General features: G+C 52.6%; 1 protein-coding gene across 3 annotated transcripts in view; it reads right to left on the bottom strand.

Moving 5' to 3' along the window:
- The window catches only part of ITPK1 (inositol-tetrakisphosphate 1-kinase), a 179689-nt gene that overhangs the window by 60400 nt on the left and 92194 nt on the right, over window positions 1–27095 (bottom strand). For all 3 annotated transcript variants that reach the window (XM_074393450.1, XM_010350552.3, XM_074393452.1), the window contains one exon: window positions 16131–16256. In XM_074393450.1, the coding sequence (XP_074249551.1) occupies window positions 16131–16256 (126 nt within the window). The remainder of the gene's footprint in view (window positions 1–16130; window positions 16257–27095) is intronic.

Below are 27095 nucleotides of genomic sequence, written 5' to 3'. Positions count from 1 at the left end.
AATAGATTCTGCAATGATCTGGGGGAAGCAGAGCTCCTGCCAGCTGAGCCTCTGATGAGAGCTGGAAGGAAAGGACCCAGCTAGGCTCTGTCAGGGTGTCTGACCTACAGACACTGAGAGACGATAAATGTGTGCTGCTTTCAGCTGTCACTTTTGTTACCCAACAAAGGAAACCCACAGAGACCCTGACTGCTGTTTCAGTGCACAGGCCAGGTGTGGAAGGCAGGAGATGCCACATGCCATAGTTTTCAGAGGTGCTGGAAACAGGCGCTGCTATGTCCTGACGGTAAAATGAAAAAGAAAAGGTAAAACTTCCGAGAGGAGCAGGGAGCTGTGAGTAGCTCTGGGGAGTGGCACTGCTCTCCTGCTGATACGGTGCCAGGCATGTGGTGGACTTGGTTTGTGAAAATTCATCAAGCTTGCTCACTTACAGATATGTACAGTTTTCTATGTGTATATTACACTTCAATTTAAAAAAAAACAATGCTAGGCACGGTGGCTCACGCCTGTAATCCCAGCACTTTGGGAGGCTGAGGCAAGCAGATCTCTTGAGATCAGGAGTTTGAAACCAGCCTGGTCAACATAATGAAACCACTCTCTACAAAAATACAAAAATTAGCTGGATGTGGTGGTGCATGCCTGTAATCCCAGCTACTCAGGAGGATGAGGCAGGAGAATCGCTTGAACATGGGAGGCGGAGGTTCCAGTGAGCCGAGATGGTACTGCTCCAATCCAGCCTGAGGGTGATAAAGTGAGACTCCAACTATTTAAAAGAAAAAAAAAAAAGGCCAGGCATAGTGGCTCACATCTGTAATCCCAGCACTTTGGGAGGCTGAGGTGGGCATGCCACGAGATCAGGAGTTCAAGACCAGCCAGTTTGAGACCAGCCTGGCCAACATGGTGAAACCTCGTTTCTACTGAAAATACGAAAATTAGCCAAGCGTGGTGGTGGGTGCCTGTAATTCCAGCTACTCGGGAGGCTGAGGCAGGAGAATCACTTGAACCGAAGGCAGACGTTGCAGTGAGCCGAAATCATGTCACTGCATTCCAGCCTAGGTGAAAGAGCGAGAATGTGTCTCGGGGGAGGGGGGGAGGCAAACACAGGCCTGAACGCCAGCATGGGCCTGCCTAGAGTCTGTTTCTTGGGACTCCAGCCTTCCACGTGGAATAGATCAAGCATCAGAGGGGGGACAATTCCATTACCTCCCCCCAGGACCACAGCAGCATCGGCTGCGGATGACAACAGCCTCCTGTACTGTATAGAATCCTAACAACCACCTGGCTCCAGAAGGAGATACGTTTCAGCACCAAGGCGAACTCGGCATGCCACTCCCAGGAGAAATTTCCCAGCCGACTCTAGGATCCACTGCATCAGGGCCTGTGTGTACAGTTAATACTTGGCCACCCCATTAACACCAGTGATGGTCCCCTTGACAGAAGAACTGAAATTATTTCCCTATGGCTGTTAAAAGTACTCACTCACTCAGCACAATCTCACTCCCCTGGCTCCTCCTGAGAGCACAGCCAGGCCCAGCTGAGGGCCACATGGCCTGGCCTTTCCACCAGCTCCTCCGTACCCAGCACTGGGTGAAACCCTGGAAGTCTCTGGTTCCTGGAGCCTTAGCATCTTGACAAAGGTCCTGCCAAGAATCCGGGGTGACTTATAACATGCTCACCAAGTGCAGGTCACAATCCTATACATCTTGCAGGAACGGGAAAACAACCCTGTGTAGATTCTGTTCGCAGCCCCATCTGACAATCAAGGAAATTAGGCCTGGCCAGATGCGGTGGCTCACGTCTGTAATTCCAGCACCCTACAAGGCTAAGGTGAGTGGATTGCTTGAGTCTAAGAGTTCAAGACCAGCCTGGGAAACATAGCGGGACCCTGTCTACAAAAAATTAAAAATTAGCCAGGCGTGGTGGTGCGTACCTGTAGTCCCAGCTACTCAGGAGGCTGAGGAATCATTTGAGCCTGGAAGATCGGGGCTCCAGTAAGCCATAATCACATCATTGCACTCGGCCTAGGTGCTACAGTGAGACCCTGTCTCAAAGAAGAAACAAAACAAAGTAGGGTTCAGAGCAGCTAGTGCGTGGCCAGGGCTCTCTCTACCAGCAGTGGCCAAGATGGGATCTGAACCCAGGGCCTCTGGCTCTAGAGCACTCTAGTCAAAAACCCAAGGCATGGAGGGCCTGGTGAAATGAAAAGCATTTCAACTCTAACTAGGGCCAGGGTTGCTCAGCAGCATTTCAGGAGAAAGGAAAGCCTTGCTCGTGTCCGCAACCTCAAGACAAGGCCCCCAGCCTGGCAATCCAGGGAGGCCGGGCGTGCTCCATTTGGGGTCAGCACGAGGTAGAGCATCCAAGAAAAAACAGTATGTCCAGTTTGCTCAGAGCTAACAAAGCCAGACGGTCCCTTCGTCCAGCTCCCATCTTTTCAGAAAGGGGAAAGGAAGCGGTAGCGAGGCCAGGGTTGCACAGGAGAGTGGCAGAGCTGACACTGCAGCTCATCTCCACTTTTCCTCCCAACCCACGGTCCTCAGTGGCTCCTTGTTCTCTTGAAGCCACAGCCGGCCCAGAGGCTCTGCACCTCTTCCCAGCTTTGGAGCAAGACAGAGAATGCAAATGGAAGACACACACCCCTTAGGGCAGTAAATGCGTGACATAACCGAAGGCCACAGTCCACAGGGCCTCTGTCAGGAGGGTCCGCGTGGCGCAGGGGGAAGAGCGTGTCAGATCCAGCACTGAGCCGATGCATAGGAGGCCTCCCATGGCAGCTCTGAATGAAGGAGTGGGCCCTGCAGAGAGAGGACTAACAGACACAACAACGTCAAGAGCAGGTTTACCTTCGAAGGCAGAAAGTGTGGTTCTGCAGAAAGCAAAGCCTCTCCCTGGGAGGTCAGGTCACGTGGGGATCAGCGGGGAGCCACGCTAAGCAATGCTTTCTGGAAAGGACAAGTAATGAACTCTCTCAGCAGACCACTGCAGCTGTGAAACCTACCTGCTGATTAACTTGTCACCAACCAAGGCCAGGGCCAAACATCTCCCAGGCAAAGCCTTCCTGGCACCTCCCAGAACACCTGCCTGTTGATTATAGCTTACAGAAAACCACATGCCACAGATAGTCCTGAGAAATCCACACAAGGCCTGGGTGCAAGAGAATGTGCCAGGAGGCCAGGCCGGCATAGGGGCAAAGGTGGAGATGCATTCAGGTAAACCTTGGAGGTGGGCTCTCAAGAGTCAAAAGAAGGTTGCAGCAGCATCCAGTATATGCCGGGGCAGGACCACCAAGCCTAGCTACTCAAGGTGCCATTCACAAAGCCTACCACTGAGCTATGCAGTGTGCAACCTACGTAACAGCCCCTGACAGTCAGCCAAAGCTTCTGCCTGCCAATCACCATCAGACCATCTTTTTCAGTCCAGCCGCACCTGGCTAACTTAACCCCAACACATGGATCCGGGGATACTGTGCAAGTTGAAACAAATGCAGAGTCAAGAAACTTGGTTTAAAGTCCTAGAACTGCCATTCACTTTATGTGTGTTTCTGAAAGTCACTTAAGTTATCCGTAACTCACTTTCCCATCTGTAAGATGAGTGGGCCAGAATAACTCACTTATAACATCCTTTCTGCCTCTTAAGTTCTAGATTATTTGATTCTGTGATGTGATGAACAAACTTATTTGATTCTGTGATGTGATGAAAGAAGAGCTGTTAGGCCCCTGAACTGAGCCAGATGCCTCCCAGCCTGGAGACATTCAAACACAGGAGCCAGGGCCCGCTGTCCTCAGAGCACACCCGCAGCACGGTCACTGCACACATCCCAGTCACCTGCAAGCCAGCAAGATACACGGTGACATGCACCAACCACCAGCCCAGGCAAGGCCGTCCCCCAACGCTGCAGTCCCCCAAGGCTGCAGTCCCCTGAGGCTGCAGTTCCCAGAGGCTGCAGTCCCCGAGGCTGCGGTTCCCTGCGGTCTCTGTTTCTCCTGGATTCAGTCCTAGTACATTGAGGGCATTTCCTCACTCATTCTTTCCTAACTTTTCTAAAACGGCTCCTTGGGAGAGTTGAGCTCCCCCATCAGCAGACACTTGGATCTTAAAACTACCCTCATTTGTATTCCAGAGAACTCTCCCACGTCTGAGCACTCAGCCTGAGGCTTCCCAGACTGTACAAGAGCAGAAAGAATGGCAGCCCCTGAGAAGCGTGTGTGTGAGAGCATTTGAGTGCATGAGTGTATGTGTGCACGTGCGTGTGGCAATGAATGTCATCTATCCAGCTACAGAGCAGCCATGTTCTCCCCACCCTCCCAGATGCTCCTAAGTGGCCGCCGTGTGGCTGAGCAAGGGAGAGGTGTAGGGCTAACCCGCACTAAAGGAGCAGGGAAGTGTGGGTGCGGGGGGTGCAGGGTTGGGGGCTGACGAGAAGCCTGTTCTAGGTGGTAACGATAAACCACAAAGGGCCACAAGTATGGGCTGGGGGAGGAAGGGCACTCCAAGCAGAGGGGACAGCAAAAGCAGAGGCTTGGGGTGAGGGAGCCCAGCACATTTGCAGGCCTGCTGGGAGTCTGGCAGGACTGAGGCGGGTGGCAGTCTCAACACGAAAGGTTAGGACAAGGTAGAGGGAAGGGGGCAGACCAGCTGAGGAGTCTGGATTTAACCCTCAAGCAACAGGGTCCAGAGCTGGGGAGTGATGGGGACAGCTATGGGTTACAGAGTGACCAGTCCAGCAGCCTGCAAGGCCACGGGATGGAGCTGGGAATGGATGGGGTCTTGGTGGCATGTCAGATGCGCTGCTGGCCTTAGGGGTACATGTGCTGGAAGTACTTCACTGTTCAGGAAGCACTGATGGGCTGTCTTCACCTTTTATACAGTGATCTCTGTTTTTTGATAGAGCTGGCAAAAAGAAAACTATGATGGAATCTGCCTCTAGAGCTACTAGCTCCTGAGAGCCAATATTTAAACCCACGAGTCAGGCTGGGGTGGTCAGACATGGAGTACAGAAGAGAAAAGTGAAGTGTGAGGACACAGCACCAAACAGGGCAGAGACGACCCAGATTCAGGGTCCAGGCAAGCCAAGTGAGGCAGCGTGATCCCACCCTTCCAGGGCTTGGAGCTCCCCACGACAAAACCACCAGGCAAAGAGGAGGAGACTGCCAGGATCCTGGCACCCTCCAACACTCTGTGACTCCATGCCAAGGTAAACTGATTAGAGATACTTCCTAAGGTGGTGAAAAAGGGACCATCCCGTGGTTGGTGGCAGTGTAACTGGCACTACTTCTGCAGAGAGAAACCAAACAACAGCCCAAATTCAGAATGTGCAAACTCGGCATCCCGATTCCTAGGTGCTCATCCTACAGAATTCCTCACCTGTGTACCCAAAAATACATGTACTAGGCTATTCACTACAGCATGTTTCTAAAACATGATTAGAAATGCCCTAAGTGTACCCTGATAAAGAGCTGGCTTGGTAAAGGACAGCAAGGCTGTTTAACATGCAGTCGTTAGAATGAGGCTGCCTGCAAAAGACTAAGATGAGATCAGGGCATCCCACACAGCCCCATTGTACAGGGACTGTGTCACGAGGAAGACCGTCTGTGTTCAGTCCCACAGAACCCCCTGAAAAGGCTCCAGGTCACTGGAACAGATGGCTGCCCTCCAAGAGGGGAAGCGGCTGGCAGGGCAGCAGGTGGACTCTGTACACGAACTTGTTCCAAATGCACATGCCACCTCATTCCAGACTGCTGAGAGCACAGGGAAAGCCACACCTAGGGTCCATCAGACTCACAGTCCATGTGCAGGCGAGTCACACTATCCCAGGGCCGATGAGGGGTGGGGGAAATGCCAGAGCCCCGGGAAGGGCTGGGGAAGCTTCCCTGGAGCAGATGCCAACAACAACCTGTCCCCTCCCTGGTGAACAGAATGAATATAGAGTAAGGGATTCAAAGCAACCAGGCTCCAGCCTCCAGGGAGAATGAACTGTAGATGATACCATTCCAGATCAGGGGAGGGCACTAAAAGGGGCTGTGTGGGGTGGAGCAGGGCAGGGGCTCAAGTACCCAGACAAACAGGGCACTCGCATGTGATTCCGCATGCAGACCCCACTGTGTCTCTGTGGCCTGCAGGTAACAGGCACTCCCATCCTGAAGGTGGGTGCCACCCACAATGGTCACTTCAGGTCATCCTCCCACGGGGGCTCTGAGGCATCACAGTGTCATGCACCTCGCTTAGCCGCCTGGCACTCAGTATGAGCCATGGCTGGGAGGAACTGCAGGCTCTCTGGGGGAGAAATTGTTGTTCAAGAGCCAGTAGAAAGACCCATGCAGAACAATGGTGTTCAGGCCAAAAAATAACCCTGACTGCCACAGAGAAGAGGACCGGAAGGAAACAGAACACTATTATTTGGAGACAACAAACTCCCCACTTTTCCAAGCCCACCACTGAAAACAACATCTCCCCTCTGTCCCCAGATTTCACACCAAACTTTTATAAGCTTTCTCCACCTTCTGTCAGTGGAGGCGAGCAAGGTGCCCAGACAGGGCTGTTACCCTGACAAACGTCACATGCTGTCACAGCATCATCACACTAGTCAGGTCTTCTAGGTGACCAGGGAAGGATCCTGCAGGATGAAGGGACAACTGGGATTTCCACACAGACAGAGCTAAAGGGGGTCGGTCATCTGGCCCACTGTCACAGCTACCAGCTGAACAAGAGGAGGACAAGAAAGGGGCTGCCTGCGCAAGGTCACACAGAGCTGGGTTCCACCCACCTCAGCAACAGCCCCTTGCCCCCTATGCACATTCCCACACACCTGCTACACACATTCCCACACACCTGCTCAGGTGGGCTTGTGTAGCTGCCCCTCTCCTGTGGATAATAATACACAGGAGAGCAGCTTCCCTACATCAAGGCCAAAGGTGGCATGCCTGCTGGAGCCCTACCCACCCCACCCTGGCCCACAGTCACCAGACCGAGCCTGACTTTCAGTTTGCAGAACAAGCCAATGCCTCTCGGCAGCCCATAGGCCCCCCTGCCTTGTCCATGTGACGCATTGCCAGGTTTGCCAACATAACCCACGGCCGGCAGGGCTTACAAACTAGTGACTGTAGGGAGAGAACAGTCATCCAGAATCAGGGCACAGTTTGCAGTGCTGCTGATCTAGGCCAGCGGGGTCACTGAGGCCAGATGGGCTCCTCACCCCTGGGCTCCTCACCTCTGCATCCAGCCACCCCAGTCTTCTAGTTTCTGGTGCAAGCTCTAGGTGCACAAGAAGAGAGACAGCTCCTGATGCCAGGGGTGACCCGGCCACAACATCTACACCATGGATGGCACTGGCCTCTGCTGCACACTTCCTCCATCCTCTTGCAAGTGGCTGCAGGCATGCTCAGAAGAGGGAGTCCTCCTGCCACCACGGGAGCTCCCTCCCTGCCTTCTGACTGCTGCAGTGGGCGAGGCCCCTTCCTCCTCAGAGAGCTTGGGGACTAGAAAGTGGCACACTGTCTGTGGCTCAACTTGGAGTCATCAAAGAGGGGAGCTAGCACAATGTTTCCTGTCCTCAAAGAGCTACCCAGTGCTCCCAGGAGGCCACCAGGCCCAGGCTCAGCCTGGCTCCTGCCAGCCCTCCAGCCCACTGCAGACAGCCCTGGCCAGCGTGCTCTGGCTGCACCTGGCTACTGCAGGTCCTTGGGTCTCTGTCCTGTCGCACTGAAGGTCCTGGCCAGGTGCTGCCCCCTTCCTGCTCCCCTCCTGACCTGCCCTTTAAGGCCTCAGCTAAATATCAGTTTCTCAGAGGGTCAATAATAAGGACCTCCCTGTTCTCCCAGGCCTCGGCGTGTTTCTTCCCAGTACTCGGCATCACTGGGGCTGTGTCATCTTGTCCTCTATTTATCTATGTTTCGTTGCCATCATCCAACACACTCACAGTCGGATATACCTCCAGCAGGACAGGGACTGCGTCCACCTGGTCTTATTCATTGTTGCATCTGCAATGACTTTTAGGAACTCTGGCACACAGTAAGTGCTCAGCTAAGAGTTACTGAACTAACATAATAGTTATTGATGAATGACCTCACAGATCAATGGAGAGAAAAACAGGTAGGGGTCAGGGCCAGATCAGGGGCTGGCTGCCAGGTGGCATGGGAGGCCTGGGGCGGGTACCTACAGGGAGGGGCTCAGAGGATATCCTCATGCCTCACTCTGTCTATCCCAGAGGGCCAAGGTTAGCAGAGGCCAAAGTGTGGTTTACCCGGCCAGCTATGCTCTTGGCTGGTGAGGTGGCAATGGAATTTACTATATGAAGACACAGGCAGCCACAGTGGGCTTTATCACAGACACACAGCCTGCACGGGCAGCAGAGGAACACGCTGGGAAGTCATGCCACCCAAACAAACCAGGAGGAAACAGAAAACGGTGTCCTTTCTGCCACAGGTATTAATATTACTGAAGAAACGAAGCCACAAGATGTTAGCCCTCTTGATGTGCAATTCCAAATATTAAAACCAAGAAACTGTACCCGATAGGGCCTCAATGTCCAAACACAAATCAGAAACTACTTGACTGGTCTGCCTAAGCTCTCAGAGCTGCTGGAACCCATCACTTACAAAACGCAGTGCTGCTCAACCAGAGGTGACGTGGGATCCCTCCACCAGGGAACATCTAGAGACATTTTTGGTTGTCATGAGGGTCGGGGTGAAGAATGCTGGCATCTGGTAAGGCAGCCGGGAAGGCAACTAAGCACCCTGTATTGTCTGGCATAGCCCTTAGCAGCGCAGAATTATCCAGCCCAAGACGTCAATCGTGTTGAGGTTGAGAAACCTGGAAATAGTGTGCATCAAAGTTCCTTCTAAAATGTTGGGGAAAATGTATTATTAATAAAGATTAACATTTCTAAAACTCAACATGTCCCCAGACCCTGAGCTGAAAAACCCTGACTGTCCACACACAAGCAGAGGGGCTGCAGCTCATGTGCTGGCTCAGAGCCCAGGTTCTGGGGTGCCCTCTCCTGCCCCTGACCCAACTAGGCTGTACAAAGGCCAGCTCTGCTCCTGGTTGGTAAGAGGGCCGCATGTCTTTCTGGGTACCAGGCTCGCTTTCCACAGGGGAAAGAAACTGTAACCAGCTAACGGCACAGAATGGTCCCACCCTCCCCAAAGCAGAAAGGGCGATTCCTGGCCTGGTCTTGGCGCACAATGGGCAGATTGTGTGGCTGTCTCCACCACAGGAGGAGTCGCCTATGACCCAGGGCAGCAGCCATCGAGAGGCTGACCTCACAGCCACCCCAGAACAGGACATGATCTGTTTCTCTGGGACCTGGGCCACCAGATGCATCCAGCTCAGCCTCCCTGGCATCTGTTGGCTGGCGGTCTCATCATCACGCGGCATCAGCTGTGTCAGAGGCTATCCCAGACGACGACTCCTGCCAAGGCAGCCCTGAAATCACCAACCCTCCTGCCACCCACAGAGCCATCAGCTGTCACCAAAGCCCCTCCAAGCTATGATCATGGCCTTGCTGCTTTCTACCTGACCCTGGACAAGTGACTTAACTTTCCTGGGGCACAGTTGTCTCCCCTGTAAAAACGGGGAAATAATTCCATTATCTCAGGGACTGAGATGAGAACCAAAGAGGTAAGAAACGAGAACGGCCCACGGCAAAGTGGGCCACGTGCTACATGCTTGGCAAATGGGGGGCCTCCCATGGCTCCCTGGTGACAATACAAACCCTTCACTGGGACCCATGGATCATACTCTGACCCACCAGTCAGAAGGCACAAAGGCAAAGCTGACAAACCCACTTAGATTCTAGGGTGTCATTTAACCTCTGATAGACTTAGATGTTATCTTCCAAGTCAGATTGGAAGACCTAGAACAACAAACACCTTTGTTTCTTCTATTTCCTCTCCCTCCATGTGCTGGAGACTGCTCAATAAACATCAGGGGCCCACAGGTTTGATTCAATGCAGCAGTGAAATCACGTTTTGGGTAACCGTGAGCCACGGCCTTGGGCAGTCCCTTGGAGGCGGACCCAACGGCTCTCAAGGTCTTCTCTGCCATCCTGCACCGTGCCTATGTGATAGGCAAGGAGATTGAGGCCCCCGTGGGCTGGCGGGTGAAGGGTGGAGCCAGGAACAGCACTCAAGTCCCTCTGACCCCACCTGGTCCTGCCTTTTCAGCATTTCTGCTGCCCTAGCACAGAATGCATCTCCCGTTTGGGGACACTTTCATAATCACTGCCTCATTGACTCCAATTAGGATTGAGCACTCTCAGGTCAGCTGGGGCCACAGGTAAGGCTGACAGAGTAGTCCTACTATCACTGTAATAACAGTATTGACAAAAGCCATGGTGACTGACTGTTCGCCAAGTGCCAGGCCTGTACTGAGTGGCTTGCACGTGTCATCACACCCCAGACACAGTCAACATGGCCAACCCTTAACACACACATGCAGCCAGCACTCACACCACGCCAGGCACTACGTGCATCACAGGTATTAATCCCTTAATGCTAACAATAACCCTACAAGGTATTTCCTTTTTTTTTTAAGAAGAAAAGGGAACGATGCAGTATTGGGTTCCCTTGCCTGTAGGGGGCGTCCAATGAGATGTATGAGTTCATGTCACCATGGGGCAGGCACAGAGCCAGCAGAAGCCTCACTGCCTTTTCATCTCTCTGCTGTGATGGCTGTCATTTCAGGCTGCAAAGCTGTGGCTAACCCTCCGTGGACTTGTGGCGCAAGCCAAGCTAAGCCTGTTGTGGGTGAGGGGAGCAGACTATCACTTCGGAGAAGCCTGGCCTCACCTGGTGGACTAGCAGGGAGGGCCCCAAACGCCACCCCTTCCCACCTGCTCCCTGCCCCACTCGCTTCCTGTTCCCTCAGGAGAGTGGTAAGGTTGGGGAGGCACTACTGAAGGCTAAACGTGGTTTCTTTCCAGGGAAAGCATAGGAAGCAGCAGTGTGGCCAAGTGTGCATTCTCGTCCTGCATCCTTCAGGGTAGGAGTTCCCTTCCCAGAACCACTTTAGATCGTTACACACTGAGGAGCCAGGAGGTGAGTGTGACTTTATCCTGCGTAGGCTGGACAAGGCTCAAGCTGCTCAGAGGCTGGCCTGTCACAGCAGCAGAGGGAAGGGACACTTAGGACCACACACAGGGGCACCTGGGGCTGAGGATGCGCACAACACTGAGTCTGCAGCCATGAGCTCCTTCTTCATCTCGGAAGCACCCGGGCTCCAAGGAGTAAACAGTGTCCTCACCTGCCCAGAGTTCATCTTGCACTGACAATCTCCCCTTCAAAGCAGGGCCTCTCTCTTGCCAATTGTATCTGATCGTATCACTGCCATCCCCACCCCACCCTCCCTGCAGGATTCAGTGCAAGCTGCACAGCCTGGCATGAGAAAGCCCTGGAGCTCCGGCCTTGCTGCTCCCTCCCCAACCTCGCTGACACCTAAAGACATCGCCACACACGCCCATCCGGCAGCACATCTGCCTCATGAACCCTCTTGGTCTCCTCCCTCCCTGCTCCCAGCAGCTCAGCAGAGCCACGTCCTCCCTCTGCAGGCCCATCAGGGCACCTGTGAAAGGCTGCCCCGGCACATGACCAGCACTGGGCATGCACCTCCACCCAGACACTTAGGCACTGCAGGCGGCAATGGGAACGCCAGCTGCTGGGGGCAGACACAATCCCTGCCCCCTGTGAAGGGACAGGCAATAGCCACTGAAAAAAAAATTATGAACTTCCAAAGGGCGTGAAGGAAAAGTGCAAAGTTGGCAGGGCCTGGGACGAGAGATGTCATTAGTCAGCTCATGAGGGAGGACGTTTCTCGGGAAGGGGCACTGACCTGACGAAAGAGCTTGTGCAAAGGTGCTGAGGTGGACACAGATCACAGCCTGAGCAGCTGCTGTGGGGGCCAGGGAAGGAGCGAATGGGGCATATCGCCGAGGCCCCATGGATCATGCTGGCAATCCGGGCCTTCTGTGTCACAGCAGTAAGAAAGCATGGAAAGTTTTAAGCCAAGCCATGCTGTGATCAGACCTGTGTTTTTCCTAACTCATCACTCTAGGGGCTATGGGGTCAGTTCTGGGTCTGCTCACTGGCCTCCCCTCCGGGCCAGGAGCTTGAGGGTGGGGCGCTCAGCAGCGCTGCCACAGAGGACAGCTCTCCTTGCAGTCTGTGTGCAGACTGGGAGTTTAGGGTACATCTGAGGGACAATTACCGTCCTTCCAGCTGATAAAGACAAGGAAGAGGCAGCAGTTTAGACTGAAACCTCCTGCTTAGTTCTAAGCTTGTTCAGGGAGAACCCCAAGAAGGTCCCCTGAGGCAGCCCCACATGACCCATGGATCACAATCACTATACCCCTTCAGGGGGAATTCTGGGGCTAGAAAGGGCAGCAGAAGAGGACGATGGGCCCTTCCCCTCCCACCCAGCGCCCACACCTGGCAGGTGGCTCCGGGTGTCACAGTGCAGAGAAGGCTCATGTTGCTCCCCTGGAGAAGGCACTCACCAGGCCAGGAGACCCCTAGTGTCCCTGAACCCATGACAGGGACCCTCCCAGCATGTCAGCCCCATGTGCCCACGTGGGCTTGCCCTGGGGGGCCCCTGCCTGGGTCTGCGAACTGAGAACCAAACCTCAAGCAGAGCTTCAGCGGCAGGCACGAGGCTGCTGGCTGCACATGAATCTTGGAGCGGAAAAACAACTGAATCATCCCAACTGAGTCTCCTAGCAAATCAGAAGCCAATCGAAAACACAACAAACAAACAAATCCAAAACCCTGGGGCAGTGGTGAAGGTTCTGTGACAAGCAGCTTTAATGTTCTGCAGTAAGCCTCTGGCCCACACCCTTCACCCGCCTACCAAGGCAGCCAGAGGCAGGCACAGCCTCCTGGCTCTGGGACTTTCTTCCCTCCCTGGGGACCAGAGCTTTCTCAGAGGCAGCGCGTGCACTGCTCTGGGGCCCTGAGGAACATCTCCAAAATTCATTTTCCTCCACCCACACAACCCCAAACTACTTCCTCCTTCCTCTTAGCACCTGAATATGGCCTGTGGAGAAGGTCCTTCAAGCTGAGCCCCTGCTGGGACAAAGCATCTTGCCTTGGTTTCCCTGCTCACAAGGAAATGGGAGGACCCCAGCCTTGGGGGCTGCTTCCCTGCCTCTCACTGTAGCATCCCTGTTCCTCTCACTCCCCAGACCACACTCATGCCTCCTTGTTAATGTCTGGAGAATAAAAATTAAAACAAAAATTTGAAAACAAAGGGCGCAGTTGAGGGTAAGTGTCCACCTCCCTGGGTCTACGTGGTCTGGCTCTGAACTTACATCTTACAGCAGAGGGAGGGGGACAGTCGATGATGACAGCCCAGTGCCTGGTGGAAGGAGACCCCAGCCCCATCCCAGTCCCTCTCAGTCCTTCTCTGCCAGCCCCGCCTGCCTCCTCTCTCCTGGGACCTCTGGAAAGTGCCCCGCACCCTTTTCCCCAAAGGATTGTTCTTTTCACAAAGAAGGAAACTTCCTACCTTATCAGATATCCGGCTTCTTACTGAAGCACAGAGGCAATGAAAATTTATCCCAGAAATACCAGTACTGGGAGGTTACAGTGAGGTCATGGCAACCATCCGCCAAGACCCAGCCAAGACCCTGCCTGGGAAATGCACCTGTGGCTGCCTGGCAGCCTTAAGCCACATATCCCCATGCTGCCCTTCACACGTTCTCCCTGTTAATATTCTTTTCTGCCCAGAAAAGGAACACAGTGGGCACTCTTATTCACTGTTTGGACATCTCCTGCCTGGGCTGTGGGCTGTGTGTGTGTCTGGGGCATAGGCAGGAAGGATAAGAGCTTGGGAGCAGATGTTCCGGAACTCCGGACCAGGCTAGTCAAAGCTGTGGCCCTCTCTCTAGGAAGAGCAACCGTGTGGATGTGATGAAGTGGTACTCAGCTACAATAGGTGCTTGACACCCACAGGCATTTACTCCTCCCAGCTAACTGCCCACCCAAGGAGGAAGGAATTGAGGTTGAGGGAGGTGTGCAGCCCCTCAGTTTTGGAGCAAGGATCTTTCTTGAAGACAGTTTGACTTCCAAGTCCTCTATCTCATCCATCTCTGGAGAGGCCACATGGCAGGCGGGGGAGAGCAAGCTAGCACAGGCTCAAATTGCAGCTGGACCACTTTCTAGCTGTCCTGAGCCTGCTTCCTCATGCGCAGGACAGGAATCATGGACTCTTACAGCTCACGGGAGCAAGTGGGTCAACCACCACGAAGCGTTTTCCAGGAGGGCCTGGTGTGTGGGAACTGCTCTACAGTGCTTTCTGTGGTAATGGTAATCATGGCTGCTGTCATCACACATTACCCTGCCTTCCCAAAGGGTGTCTGGAAGGCCACCGTCCCCTAGTTGGATTCAGCAAGAGATATGGCATCCCTGCCCCAAAGGTCTGTGTGGCAGCCCAGCCATAGCTATGTTCCTCCAGAGAATGTCCCCCAAGGCACCACAGGTACACAAACTGGGCACTCAGAGGCCTTCGAAGGAGATGGGGAGTAAGGCAAGACCAAATGGCTCAGGGGATAGGAAGGTCACTGCGTGACTTGGGATCAGCTGGGGCCACACCCAGGACAGTTGTGTGGCTGGAGCTGAAGAGGAACAGAAGAGCAAGCCCCTCAGGACGAGCAGTGGTTCACCTGAGAAAGTCAAGACTGACCCCGGCTCTGCTGGGTCCCTGTGGACAAGCTGCACAGGCTTCCACGCCTCCACTTCCTGATTATAAAGAAGGCTAGTGAGTCTGCTGTGGGGGCTGTGGGAATCACATGCAGCACATGGGAGAACGCTTATCAGCCCAGCCCTGGCATGGGGCAGGGAATCAGGAAGCAACGCATCACCAGGGCACACATTTCCTCTGTCTTGTTCCCCTCTAACCCCAGCATACTCCTCCCAACATGGTCTGAGTTTTTCTTTTTACCAGCAACCATTTTACAAATAAGAAAACTGAGTCTCCACGAGGTCACAGAGGAGCCCATGTTTCTCCCACAGCCTCCAGCCCCATGAAGAAGACAATGTCCAGCAAGTAGAATGGACTTGGGGCCACTGGCGGGGCAGAGGCCCTGGAGGGCACAAGGTGGGACATGCCTCGCCCCCGAGCAGGGGAGGCCAGGAGCAGGCTGTACCTGCATCTGGAGCCACTTCCTGGTGGGAAGCAGGAGTGTGCAGCAGGGAGTTGGCCAAGGAACGGGGTGAGAGCCCCAGGGAAGCGAGAGGGGCCAACGCAGCTGGCCCCAAACATGCAGGGAGAGAGAATGGTGTCGGCAGGACAGCGGCTCTGGGTGACCAGGAGGAGAGCGAGATTCCCTTTGTCCTGATGAAGAAAAGCAGGGCACCAAATCTGTGTCTGTCACAGGCTGGAAACCCCAGCTCAGGCAGCATCCCCAGCCCACCAGGCAGGCCCCAAACCAGTCACGATCTTGCCTGCATTTTCACTGACAATACAATTTGTTTTTCATGACCTCTGAGCTGCTTTCCAGAGGACAGAATCATATTCTTGTCCACAACGGAAAGAACACAGGGCAAGTCAGTAGCCAGCACGAGAACCCCAAGGCGACAGGCAGGTCACTGTGGGGTCAGGACCTGGGAGGCTGCTGGGGAAGTCGGGTGGGGATGGAGAAGCAGCCAAGGGACTCAGTAAGACAGCTCAGGCCATGCTCAAAGGTGAGTGCCCAGGTCAAAGTCATGGGCAGAGGCAGGGCTCTCCACCAAGGCAGGACTCAGTTGAAAGGCCCTTGGGAGTTCCCTTTACCAAGTGCAGCAAAAGGGTTCCATCCCTTGTGCCAACCCAAGCCATGGGTAAGGGCTGTGCATGCCTGTGCTGAGGACATGGAGGCCACAATGGAAGTCAGTGGTGCCTCATCGGAAAACCACATCTACACAGCTGCGGTAGAGACGGGCTAACCGTGCCCTGGTGTGGTCCCCATGCTATACCCAAGGATACTGAGGCCACAGAGAAGTACCTGCCCAGGAGCCCATGTCTTGCCAGTGGCAGAGCCATTTCTCCAGCCTATACCTCTAGAGAGCTGCTACTGCCCTAAACACACACACAGCCATTCCAGGGCCTCCCCTCCTCCTCCTGAAAATGCCACAGCCAAAGGCTGCACAGTCCTCACTCACCTGGAACCTGTGCACCAGCTCCAGGGACTGGCTATCATTTTGGTCTGCTTCAAGGATGACGTCGGTCAGCTTGTGGATGATGACGTCCAGGGGGCCCTGCTCCTCAATCGGCCGGTTAAGGTTCAGCTGCGAGACAGGGAACACAGACAAAAGCGGCAACTTCAGCACCTGAGTCCACTGCCCCATTCTCTTGTCCACCCCAAGACATATCACCAGAGGAACCTTGAGCCTGCCTATCACACTCTAGAGATGGGGCAGGAGGAGGGCTGACACTCACGGGAAATACTAACAGGACAAGCAGGACAAACCCTCCAAGACCCTACAACTCGTCTCTCCTGCAGGCTCCTCAAGGGCAGGGCCCACGTTTGTACTTCTGTTTCCCAAGCCCCATGTGGCCCAGGACGCAGAAGACACATAAGAGGAATCAAGGCGACAGTGTCAACAGGCCAGGCAAGCGATGCTGAGAAATGGCTTCATAGAGAAAAGCTTTTCTGAATATGTCCCATCTGCCCAACCACCTGGGGAAACTACAGTTCCAAGGGATTAAGTAAACGACTAACATCACACAGCCGGATCAGAACTTAGATCGAAGTGGATGCTGCTTCTGCTAACTTATAAAAAATCTTAGCAAAGCTGTGGTCCTCAGGAATCTAGAAGCTGCTGCTTTAAGCGACCAGACGCTTGCACTTCACACCGAAATCTGGGCTCATCAGGAAAAGCGAAGGCGCGCGGGGCTGCCTGCAATCTGTTCCATACTGCTCCCCTGCTCTGCCGGGGAACGTGTTTATTTTTTCAAGTGCATGAGGTTGGGAAGATCAGGTCCCAAGAGAGCCAGAGCCTCTGGCCAACAGTCAGTCAGCGTCACCTGACCCCAAGACAGGAGCACCTGCCAAAAGCTGGGGCAGCCTGACACCGGCTTCCTGACCTGCCAGATGTCTCCCTCCCGGCACGCGGCCACCACCACCTGCAAGGCCAGTGCCTCGGAGGCAGCGGCGCCAGCCCGGCACTTGGCTGACCCCCAATTTGGCCTCAGTAGAGGCCAGAGGCCACGAGCCCCACCCCTGCTCTCATCCCCACCCCCAAGTGGGGTTCCCTCCAGGATTCAAGGCCAACTGTTTTAAAGTTGTTACTAAAGACATCATAAGTGACAACTACAAATGGTCACTGGCAGTCGGCACCATGCTCAAAGCTTGCATGCATTTCTTTCACTTTATTTAAAAGTCACTATGAAAAGTTATTTTACAAATGAGGAAAGTGGAGGACAGAGACTTTTTTCTTTTTCTTTTTTTTTTTTTTTTTTTTTTGGAGATAGAGTCTTGCTATGTCGCCCAGGTTGGAGTGCAGCGGCGCAATCTTGGCTCACTGCAACCACCATCTCCAGGGTTCAATCGATCCTCGATGCCTCAGCCTCTCGAGTAGCTGGGACTACAGAGGTGTGCCACCATGCCAGCTATTTTTTTGTATTTTTAGTAGAGACAAGGTTTCACAGTATTAGCAAGGATGGTCTTGATCTCCTGACTTCATGATCCACCCACCTCAGACTCCCAAAGTGCTCGGATTACAGGCGTGAGCCACCACATCCTGCCAGAGAAGGGAGACTTTTAAAACCTGCCTAGGGTCTCACAGCAGGAAGGCAGTGAAGCAAGGATGCAAAGTCAGATCTAAGGCTGTGCTTCTCACTCTGTTCCCTCTGCCTGTCTCCCCAACCTCACTCCCTATGCCTGCTCAGTGCCCTGGACAGCTGTCCTCTAAGGCCACAACCACCTGGCTGTCTTGACCTCTGGCCAAGTTGGACCAACTAGAGGCACAGCAAATGGGCAAGGAGGGGAGAGGGAGAGGATGTATTCACAGCACCTTCACAGCCCCCCTCCAAGCCCCCTCAGAGCAGGGCAGCGCCTCTCTGAATAGCCTTCCCTATGGCTCCAGGTACATTTTTGGGCCCTTGTCCCCCCAGGCCTAGGGGTGGTGACAGCTCTCGGGGCTTGTTAGCACCGGGAACTCTGTCCCTTGCTGGTTCCCAGGCCCGCTCACACCCTGTGATGGTCCCTTACTAAACTCTTCCCCGTTGGAGCCCCGGAACATGCCAGCTTTTGCCTGCTGTGTCTTTAACTCCTTTCTTACCGTTTGCCAGGAAAGATGTTAAGGGATTTCTTATCTCTCTCTATATATATTTTAAAAGTCCTTTAGACTTCACAGTAAGAAAATACTAAGAAATGTTGTTCCCTCCCCATGGTGACCGACCTGTGTACAAAACAACACAAAATAAAGCCAAAACCAGGCCAGCTGAGAAGCTGCTCATCTCTGGGGCTCTTGGATGAAGAAGGGGAAGGGAAAGACATTTCTCAGTATCTCCTGAGTCTGGGTGCTGGCTCATATTCACGGCAAGCCCAGGGGCCAGGGAAGACTCTCCCTGCTGCACAGACCAGACAGGACACTAATGGCCCAAGAAGGAAAAATCACTGAGCAAGGCCATGCAGGTGGAGCAGCCAGGACGGAGGCTGTGCACCAATGCCCACGTGTCAGCCTCCACAAGCAGCCTGCTAACCTGGCTCCCCATCCCCTGGGCCTCAGTTTCCCCTCTGACAGAAAGAAGAAACTGCAAGAGCTTTGCTGGCTCTCACCACAGATTCCAAATTTCACTCCACCCAACACCTCTTCCCAGAAAAAGCAGAATTTGAGGAAGGTAGAGAGGCCACGGGCAGAAAACACTGGGTTCTCAAACAGAGCCGAAAACCAACCTGTTTCTGCTACAGCCCATGACTCCACTGGGACAGGCACCACAAACAAGAGGCCAGCCTCTTGAGACCAAGAGAGCTACACGTATGGGGGAAGTCGGGCCACAGGAGAGATGCACGCAGACTGCAGAACCCCATGCCCACCAGCACCCACATCTCCAGACAGCCCTGCTTGAGAGAAACCGTGGCGTCCCCTTGGCACTGGGGAAGGAGGTAAGCAGAGCGGACGCCCCTAGTGTCCTCGCTTGGCATCAGCTTGCAGCCTATAGACCTGACAACCACGGCTGTTTGGAAAATAAGCCCTGCGCATCCCCAGCGCTCCACTGAAGGTAAACAGCTGAGCTCTGGAAACGGGCCATCCTCCTTTGTGTATTTTCCAACCATTTCCATGCCAGTAAAACCCTTTTGTGAGAACAGCCGCTCGGGACACACATCAGGCCTGGGCCGCCCTCGGGTGTGGCCGCCTCTCCCTGTGGCATCTGTGGTGGGTACGAGCAGGGCTGCTGGCAGCTCTAGTGGCTCTTCCTCAGGTGCCTGATGTGCCAAGACTGCCCTGAAGGGGGTCTCCTCAACCTGAACACACCATAAACGGGCCGCGGTCTCCCTCCCTGAACATACAGCAAATGGGTCATGGTCTCCCTCCACTGGCTGGAAAGGAGATGAGCCCTTGGGTGCAGCCCCCACAGGAGAAAGGGCCCAGCTCCTGACACTGGGGACGCCATGGAAGGGAGGACACCGTGTAGGAGGATACCCGAGGGGAAAGGACACCATAGAGGCGTGTCTCCCAGAAGCCATGGGGACGGGAACTCATTTCAAGGTTGTCATTCTGCTTTTCTGACCACACTCTGGCCCCAGAAAAGAGAACATTCCCAGGGACTTCTTGTTCTCCTCAGAGGACGGGGTCTGACTTGTCCCTCTCAGCAGGAGCAAGGGTGTCTCAATGAAAGGCTGCCCGCCGGGGCCTGAGGTCTGTGGCCACTCTGTTTCCAAGTCACGCCATCTCACGGGGCCCATGCTGGATCCTGCTCTGTGTGGCACTTGGAGTTCAGAACTCGGAGAAAACAAGGGGCCACTGTTTCCCTCCGGACGAAAGCAGAGACTTACTAGAGGTGGGGGCAGGGCTGGGAAACAGGACAAAGGCCTGCAAACCCCAGTGGCCCCAGAGTCCTCTTTGACTTCCAAAATGATTAACCTAATCGTACCCAGCCTGGTAACCAAGCTGAGCTAGGCCCTGACACTATCCCTGCCTCCCCCAGGACCTGGAACCAGAGAGGGTGTGGGCCAGGCAGACAGGCCTGGAAACCCATCGCTACTCCACTGCTTCTGGACAAGGGCAGGTCACTGAGCTGTGCAGTACCTCAGTTTCCTTACCATAAAATGAGGATGCTATTAACCCTTCCCTGCACCTCACAGGATTGTTATGAGTCCCAGAGCAAAAGTTCAATCCTTTTTCACATTTCTCAACTCACCCCAGCCCAAACAGGAAGAATTGGTAGCTCCCTTGTGTCCCCCATAGTCCCTGAACCCTTTGCACATCCCTGCAGGATTGTACAATAACTCCCAGTCATGATGCCGATTCTTTAATCCACTGTCTCCTGCCCCTGCACTGGGGGCTGCTCTTCCTCCATGGTATCATACGATCTTTCTGACCCAATTTCTCAATTTCTCAGTAACTGGTTTCCAATTACTCAGGTAATGAGGAGGGCTGTGTGGCCACTGTCCTCTCAGAAACGCAGTTTCCTTGTCTTTATTTTTTGTTTTTTTTTTTTTAAAGACAGGGTTTCACCATGTTGGTCAGGCTGATCTTGAACTCCCAACCTCAGGTGATCCGCCTGCCTTCGCCTCCAAAGTGCTTAGATTACAGGTGTGAGCCACCACTCCCGGCCTTCCTTATCTTTAAAGCTAGAAGCCTCGCGATCCCAGCACTAGCACCCAGCCCTCACATGCCTGCTCGGTGCCAGGCTCTGCTCTAAGCACTTGACATGCACTGAGTCGCTCAATTCTCACAACAGTCTGAGATGGGGACCCACGAGAGAGGCGCAGTGTGGTTAGATAACATGTCACAATCTTACAACTTCACACCCACTCTTAGCCGTACCTAGCCAGTGACACTCAATAAATGTCAGCTATTGTATTCCTTTATACTTACTATTCTTACTATTACCGACCAGTGGAAACGTCCCAAAAGTTTTGTCCTAACCAAGATTGAGAAAAATGGCCCTAATGAAGGGCGAGAGGGCTAAAGTCTGACTTACTCCTCTCCCCTCTCCGTGGATCTGAGAATCTGAGGCAGAACTGCCATCGCCAAACTCAAAAGGCCTTGCCAAGTGGAAGCAGGTCTCTCCAGCAGGAAAGGTCAGATCTGGGAACCTCACGAACAGACTTCAAAAGGGACCTTGGGGCTGGACATGGTGGCTTGTGCCTATAATCCCAGCACTTTGGGAGGCCAGTGGGCGGATTACTTGAGGTCAGAGTTTGAGACCAGCCTAGCCAACATGGTGTAACCCCATCTCTACCAAACAATACAAAAATTAGCCAAGTGTGGGGGTGTGCACCTATAGTCCTAGCTACTTGGGAAGCTGAGGTGGGAGAATCACTTGAACCCCAGAGGTGGAGGTTGCAGTGAGCCAAGATCGTGCCACTGCACTCCAGCCTGGGTGACAGAGTGAGACCCTGTCCCCCCCCAACCCCTACCAAAAAAAAAGGAGCTTGGCCTTGGAGGACTCCATGAGAGTGGTGTGTTTCCAATGGGTTTGATTCCAAAGGAAGACTAGGGAACAGGAGATGGAGGCTTTTCCCTGGCAAGACCAACTCTCACTCTAAAAGAGCTCCTAGCGTCCCCCAGAGAGGTCAAGAGCTAGAGGTCATTTGGGACTGCCACCAAGACCAGCAAGCTGGGACAAGGATGGTGCTGGTCACCCTAGCGGCCTCTGGCCCAGGCGGAGGAGGGAAGTTGTTGAAAATGCTCTCTAACCCAACTCCCTGATTTCTTAGTAACTGGTTTCCAATTACTGGGGTAAGCAGCAAACTCATGAAGGCTTAAGACTGGGTAACTTTTTTCCCTAGAAGATGAAGGGCCAAGACAACTAAATGGCCTGAGGATGATGCTACCTTGTAGCTCCAAAGTTCTGGGAATTTACGAGCTGACATTAGAGTCAGAAAAGTTACACCCATTCAGCAAGCACAGCTCCTTAACCACAGGACTAACCCTGAGTTCTCAGGACTGAATCTGACTTCTCAACACTGGGTGTTGGAGGGCCAGGTCCAAGACCAGGTGAAGGATAAACACAGCCTCCCTCGGGATGCTGACCTAAGGAAATGATCAACAGGTGAAGGCCACTTCTGGCCTAGGGAGAGTCACTGACAGCATGTTGACAAGAGAAAAGACACAGAGCGCATGTGTGAAAATGGGGTGCTGGCTAAGTAATGCTGGGCATGCCACCACAAAGGGCTAGTCAAGAGCCACTGAGATGGTGCGGCTGGGCACAGTGGAGCACACCTGTAATCCCAGCTACTCATTGGGCTGAGGTGGGAGGATCATTTCAGCCCAGGAGTTTGAATCTACCCTGGCCAACACAGCAAGACTGCATCTTTTTTTTTTTTTTTTTTGAGACAGAGTCTCACTGCCGAGGATGTAGTACAGTGGCGCGATCTCTACTCGATATAGCCTCCACCTCCCAGGTCCAAGCAACTCTCTGGCCTAGCCTCCCATGTAGCTGGGATTACAAGCTTAGCACCACCACAACCAGCTAATTTTTGTATTTTTAGTAGACGGGTTTCACCATGTTGGCCAGGCTGGTCTTGAACTCCTGAATTCAAGTGATTTCACCTGCTTCAGCCTCTCAAAGTGCTGGGATTACAGGCGTGAGCTACTGTGTCTAGTCGTATCTCTTTTAAAAAAGAATAGTCTTTATTTTTAGTAGAGACAGGGTTTCACCATGTTTGGCCAGGCTGGTCTCGAACTCCTGACCTCACAGGATCCGCCTGCCTTGGCCTTCCAAAGTGCTGGGATTACACGTATGAGCCATTGCACCCGGCCTATCAGCCCCTTTTCTGGACACAGGACAGGACTGTACTTACTGATTCCCTGGTAAATGGGTGATCATGTGTCTCATTCTGACCAATTAGCTATGAATGAAAATAGAACATGCTGTTTCCTGGGCAGAGCATGTAACTGCAGGAGTGAGGTCTCCAGAGCCCTCTCTCCACTCTGGTGCAGGACCAGCAACCTTCCAGATGTGGGGTGCTCAGTTTTGGATCTCTGAGTGAATAAGATGGACAGAGCCCCCAGTTGGCCCTGTGGACATGTGGAATAAGTGTGGAATAACCCATGGTTTTCAGCTAAGATTCTGAGGCTGTTGGCTAATACAGCACAACCTAATAAAAAGGTGGTCCCCCTACCCCAAGTTTTTCTTTTTCATTTGTTGAAACAAAGGAAGGATGGAAGTGAAGGGAAAGGGAAGGGGAGAAAAGCAAATTAAGGCAAACAGGCCCCGACAGGTAACTGCAAGGTTGAGAACAGAATTTAGCTGTGATTTTTTCCACATTATAGTATTTGGATAAGAAAGGAATGGGGATTTATCCTTTAAGGGGATAATAACTTGTCAGAGCCCTTAGGATCAGAAGGCAGGAGCCTTGATAGAGCCACATCATGGACGTGGCTGTCCCCAGCATCCCAGGAAAGCTCACCTAGCGGTCCCCTCAATCTGCAAGATGAGTCCCTCAGTCCCGTGCGTCTTGGCCAAGGGGCTGCTTTATCTGTGTTACTGTTCATGGTGGCACCTGAGAGCTCAGAGTCGGAGTTGATGGGAGCTAACCCCTCCCTCTGTTGCCAGGTACCAGTCTAGTCCTGTCCTGGGGGGAAAGTATGAATCGCAAGATGGCAGAAAAACAAAAAAAGGTGGGGAGGGCATCAAAGGGCTAGCAGATCTGGTCCCACAAGGCGGGGAGTCAGAGGCCATGTAACAAACCCTGACTGCACTGCATGTGTGTTGTGGGAAAGGTGGAGAGGGTCCCACACAGGAACCTCCTGTTGCCAGGCCTGGAGGGAGAAACGTGCAGAGTCCTCTCGTCCGCAGCACTCCTTCATGGCCGGCCAATGCTCTTCTTCCCAAGCTACTCCAAGCACAGAGGTGCTCCCTCCACAGGCAGAAGGATGCTCAGGGGTCAGAGGGCAGGGGCTGAGCCTCTAGCTGTGCAGCCTGGGGAAGGGCACGTCCCTCCCCTCCCCATGCCCGCTTCCTCACCTGTGGAGTGAGGGTAAAGAAACGTCCTTCCTATAGCTGCCATGAGCACACAGCCAGGGCAGCTGTCCATTACCTCCCGCTGTGACTGGAGTTGATCACGCTGCACTGGTGTCAGCAAATAGGACTTTCTTCCTCACAGGAGGCTAATGCTCTGTGGCCTCAGCACAGGTCTTTCTGGCCTTCTCTGGCTTTCCACCGGCATGATTCTGATCAGCACCTCTACCACAACCACTGAGACCCTTATCATATTCCAGGTGTGCACTGAGCAAATGACAGACCTAATCTCCTAAACACATAATCTCCATGTCCTTAGGAGGCAGAGGCCATCGTCGCCATTTTACACATGAGGCAAAATAACTGAACTGAGGCTGTATAACCAGCAAGTCTCAACAGCCCCAGTCCCCTGAGGCTCCAGGACACAGGCTCCTGAGCCCTCTGCCTCCATCAGGAAGGGGAGTGGCCCGACAACACAGCTGGACAGACGTCCTTCCCCAAAGTGACAGGGAGTGAGGCTGTGGGCAGCTATCCTGTGGTCCGAGATGCAATCTGAGGGGGCCAAAGGCAGGGAAGTACCCACAGGCTCAGCATTGCCAATCCAGACTTGCCCCCAGCTCCAGGAGAAGAGGACAATTCTGATATCCTGGCTGGCAGGCCTCAAGTTTTCAACCACAATGCCATCTCCTGAGAGCCACCTGGGTCAGGCAGCGAGAGCCTGTCCAAGGCTAGAATCAGGGTCTTTCCATCCTGCCGGCCACTGACACAGCACACCACTGTCAGCTTCACGGAGCTCTCCAAGCCGAAGGGCCTGGCACTGGCACCCCCACCCAGCAAACAAGGGCAGGCACGGAGGCTGTGGGGGCAACGGCCCCTCCCACAGGCAGTGGTAAGGCCTGCCTAGCACCTCCCACGTTGCTGTCTTTCTACTTTAGTTGTGGTTTTGCCAGGCAGAAAATCTTGACTTTTCTGTAATTCAAATGTATAAATATTTTCATCTTTTGATTCTTTGCTCCCTAGAATTTTTAAAATCAGCCCATGGTTTTCTCAAGTATGTTTACATTTTCAATTTTTATCATCAAATGTTGGATCCAGTGGGTGTTGTTTCCGTGGAAGACTGAGGTGTGCATCTGTGTGTGTTTTCTTCCAGATGGGCACTCAATTGTCTCAACAACATCTACTTACTCATCTTTTACCCACTGTTTTCAAATACCAGTATTTCCCAATTCCCATATTTTTGGGGGGACTCTCCATTAATCTGTCTTACACCAATACCACATTGATTTGGTTTGGTTTTCTTTTTTCCCTGTGGTTTTAATTACAATAGCTTCATGATATAGCTTAATACCGGTAAGAGCTAGGTCCTGCCTTCCTTTTTCACAATTTTCCTGAACAGTCATGCTCATTTTTTTTTCTTACACACCCTTAAAAGAATAGGACTTAGAACTGGGTATGGTGACTCATACCTGTAATCCCAGCACTTTGGGGGGCTGAGGCAGGTGGATCACCTGAGTCCAGGAGTTTGAGACCAGCCTGGGTGACAGAGTGAAATACCATCTCTACAAAAAATACAAAAATGAGCAGGCTGGTGGTACACACCACACCTGTGGCCCCAGCTACTCAGGAGGCTGAGGCAGGAGGGTGGTTTGAGCACAGTTTGCACCACTACACTCTAGCCTGGGTGACAGAGCAAGATCCTGTCTAAAAAAAAAAAAAAAAAGATCAGAATCTTTACCTTAGACCCCTTAGAAGAAAAAAAACCAATAAATAAAATAAAATAAAGAATAGGACATGGACTGAGAATTAGTTATATTTATGAAACCCATGGTTTGATCATCCCCTTAACCGGGAACACCATATATTATGTTTACAGCTCATATCACAAATGACTAATCTCTCTCAAATATAATAAGATCCTACAAACTGATTTTTTTAAAAAAGGCAACCTAATACAATAGAAACCATGAACAAAAGATATGTTTGAATGTACATACAAAAAATTAATTACAAATGGCTCCCAACATATAAATATTAGAAAATACTCAACCTCATTCATACAACAAATGTAAATTACAACTAAATTAAGATACCATTTTATATGTACCAGATTGGTGAAAGTCAGAGAGACGGATAGCACCCTGTGTTGGCCAGGGCTGGGGGGATACAAATTCAACCATCTCAACAGGCAGCAAGTCGGTAATCCCCGTCACAATTTAAATGCATAACCTTTCTTGTTCAGAAGTCCCACTCCCAGGAGCTGATCCCACAGGGTGCATTCCCCCACATATGTACTCACACACATTGCTGCACTGTTTATAATCGTCAAATATTGATAACTAAATAAAAGTCCATTGAGAAGGGACTGAATCACTTATGATGATCCATATGGTGGAAGACCATGCTGCCACAGAAAAGAACAGTGGGTGCTTTCTGTAGTGACACGGAAAAACCTCTAAGAAGGTGCCGATCACTGAGCACAGCACGCTAGAATATGTACAGGGATGGGGAAAAGGAGTTACACAAAGTCAACTTTTGCTTGTACAAAAGTCTTCACTGAACATGGGGGATAGGTTCTTGGAAAGTGTGGCTTTAACTGAGTCATTGCACAGCAGGTCCTCAAATAACATCAATTCCTTCAATGTCACTTTTTTACAACAATGAGAAAAAAACTGGTTTCATTATATATTTCATTTAAAGTCACAGTCTTCAAGAACCTATCAAAGAGGCTAAGTGAGATCTTACTGCATATGCACAGAGTGTCTTGGGATGTGCACACAAAACCAGTCAGAAGGGCAGCCACCATGGGGGAGAGAACCAGGGGGCTTGTGGGATCAGGGTGAAACTCATCATATGCTCCTGGAAATTTAAAACCAGTGAAATGTCTTATTTACTTGCTGAAAGTTTGTAAATTACCAATGGAGCAGTCTCTATGAAGAACACATTTGGGATCTGAGAGTCAGATAGGCTTAGATTCAAATCCAGCCAAAATC

This window comes from Saimiri boliviensis, chromosome 2 (genome assembly GCF_048565385.1).
Source record: "Saimiri boliviensis isolate mSaiBol1 chromosome 2, mSaiBol1.pri, whole genome shotgun sequence".
Taxonomy (NCBI): Eukaryota; Metazoa; Chordata; class Mammalia; order Primates; family Cebidae; genus Saimiri; species Saimiri boliviensis.
Note: the sequence above shows the minus strand (reverse complement) of the source record. Positions and strands in the feature narration are given on the sequence as shown.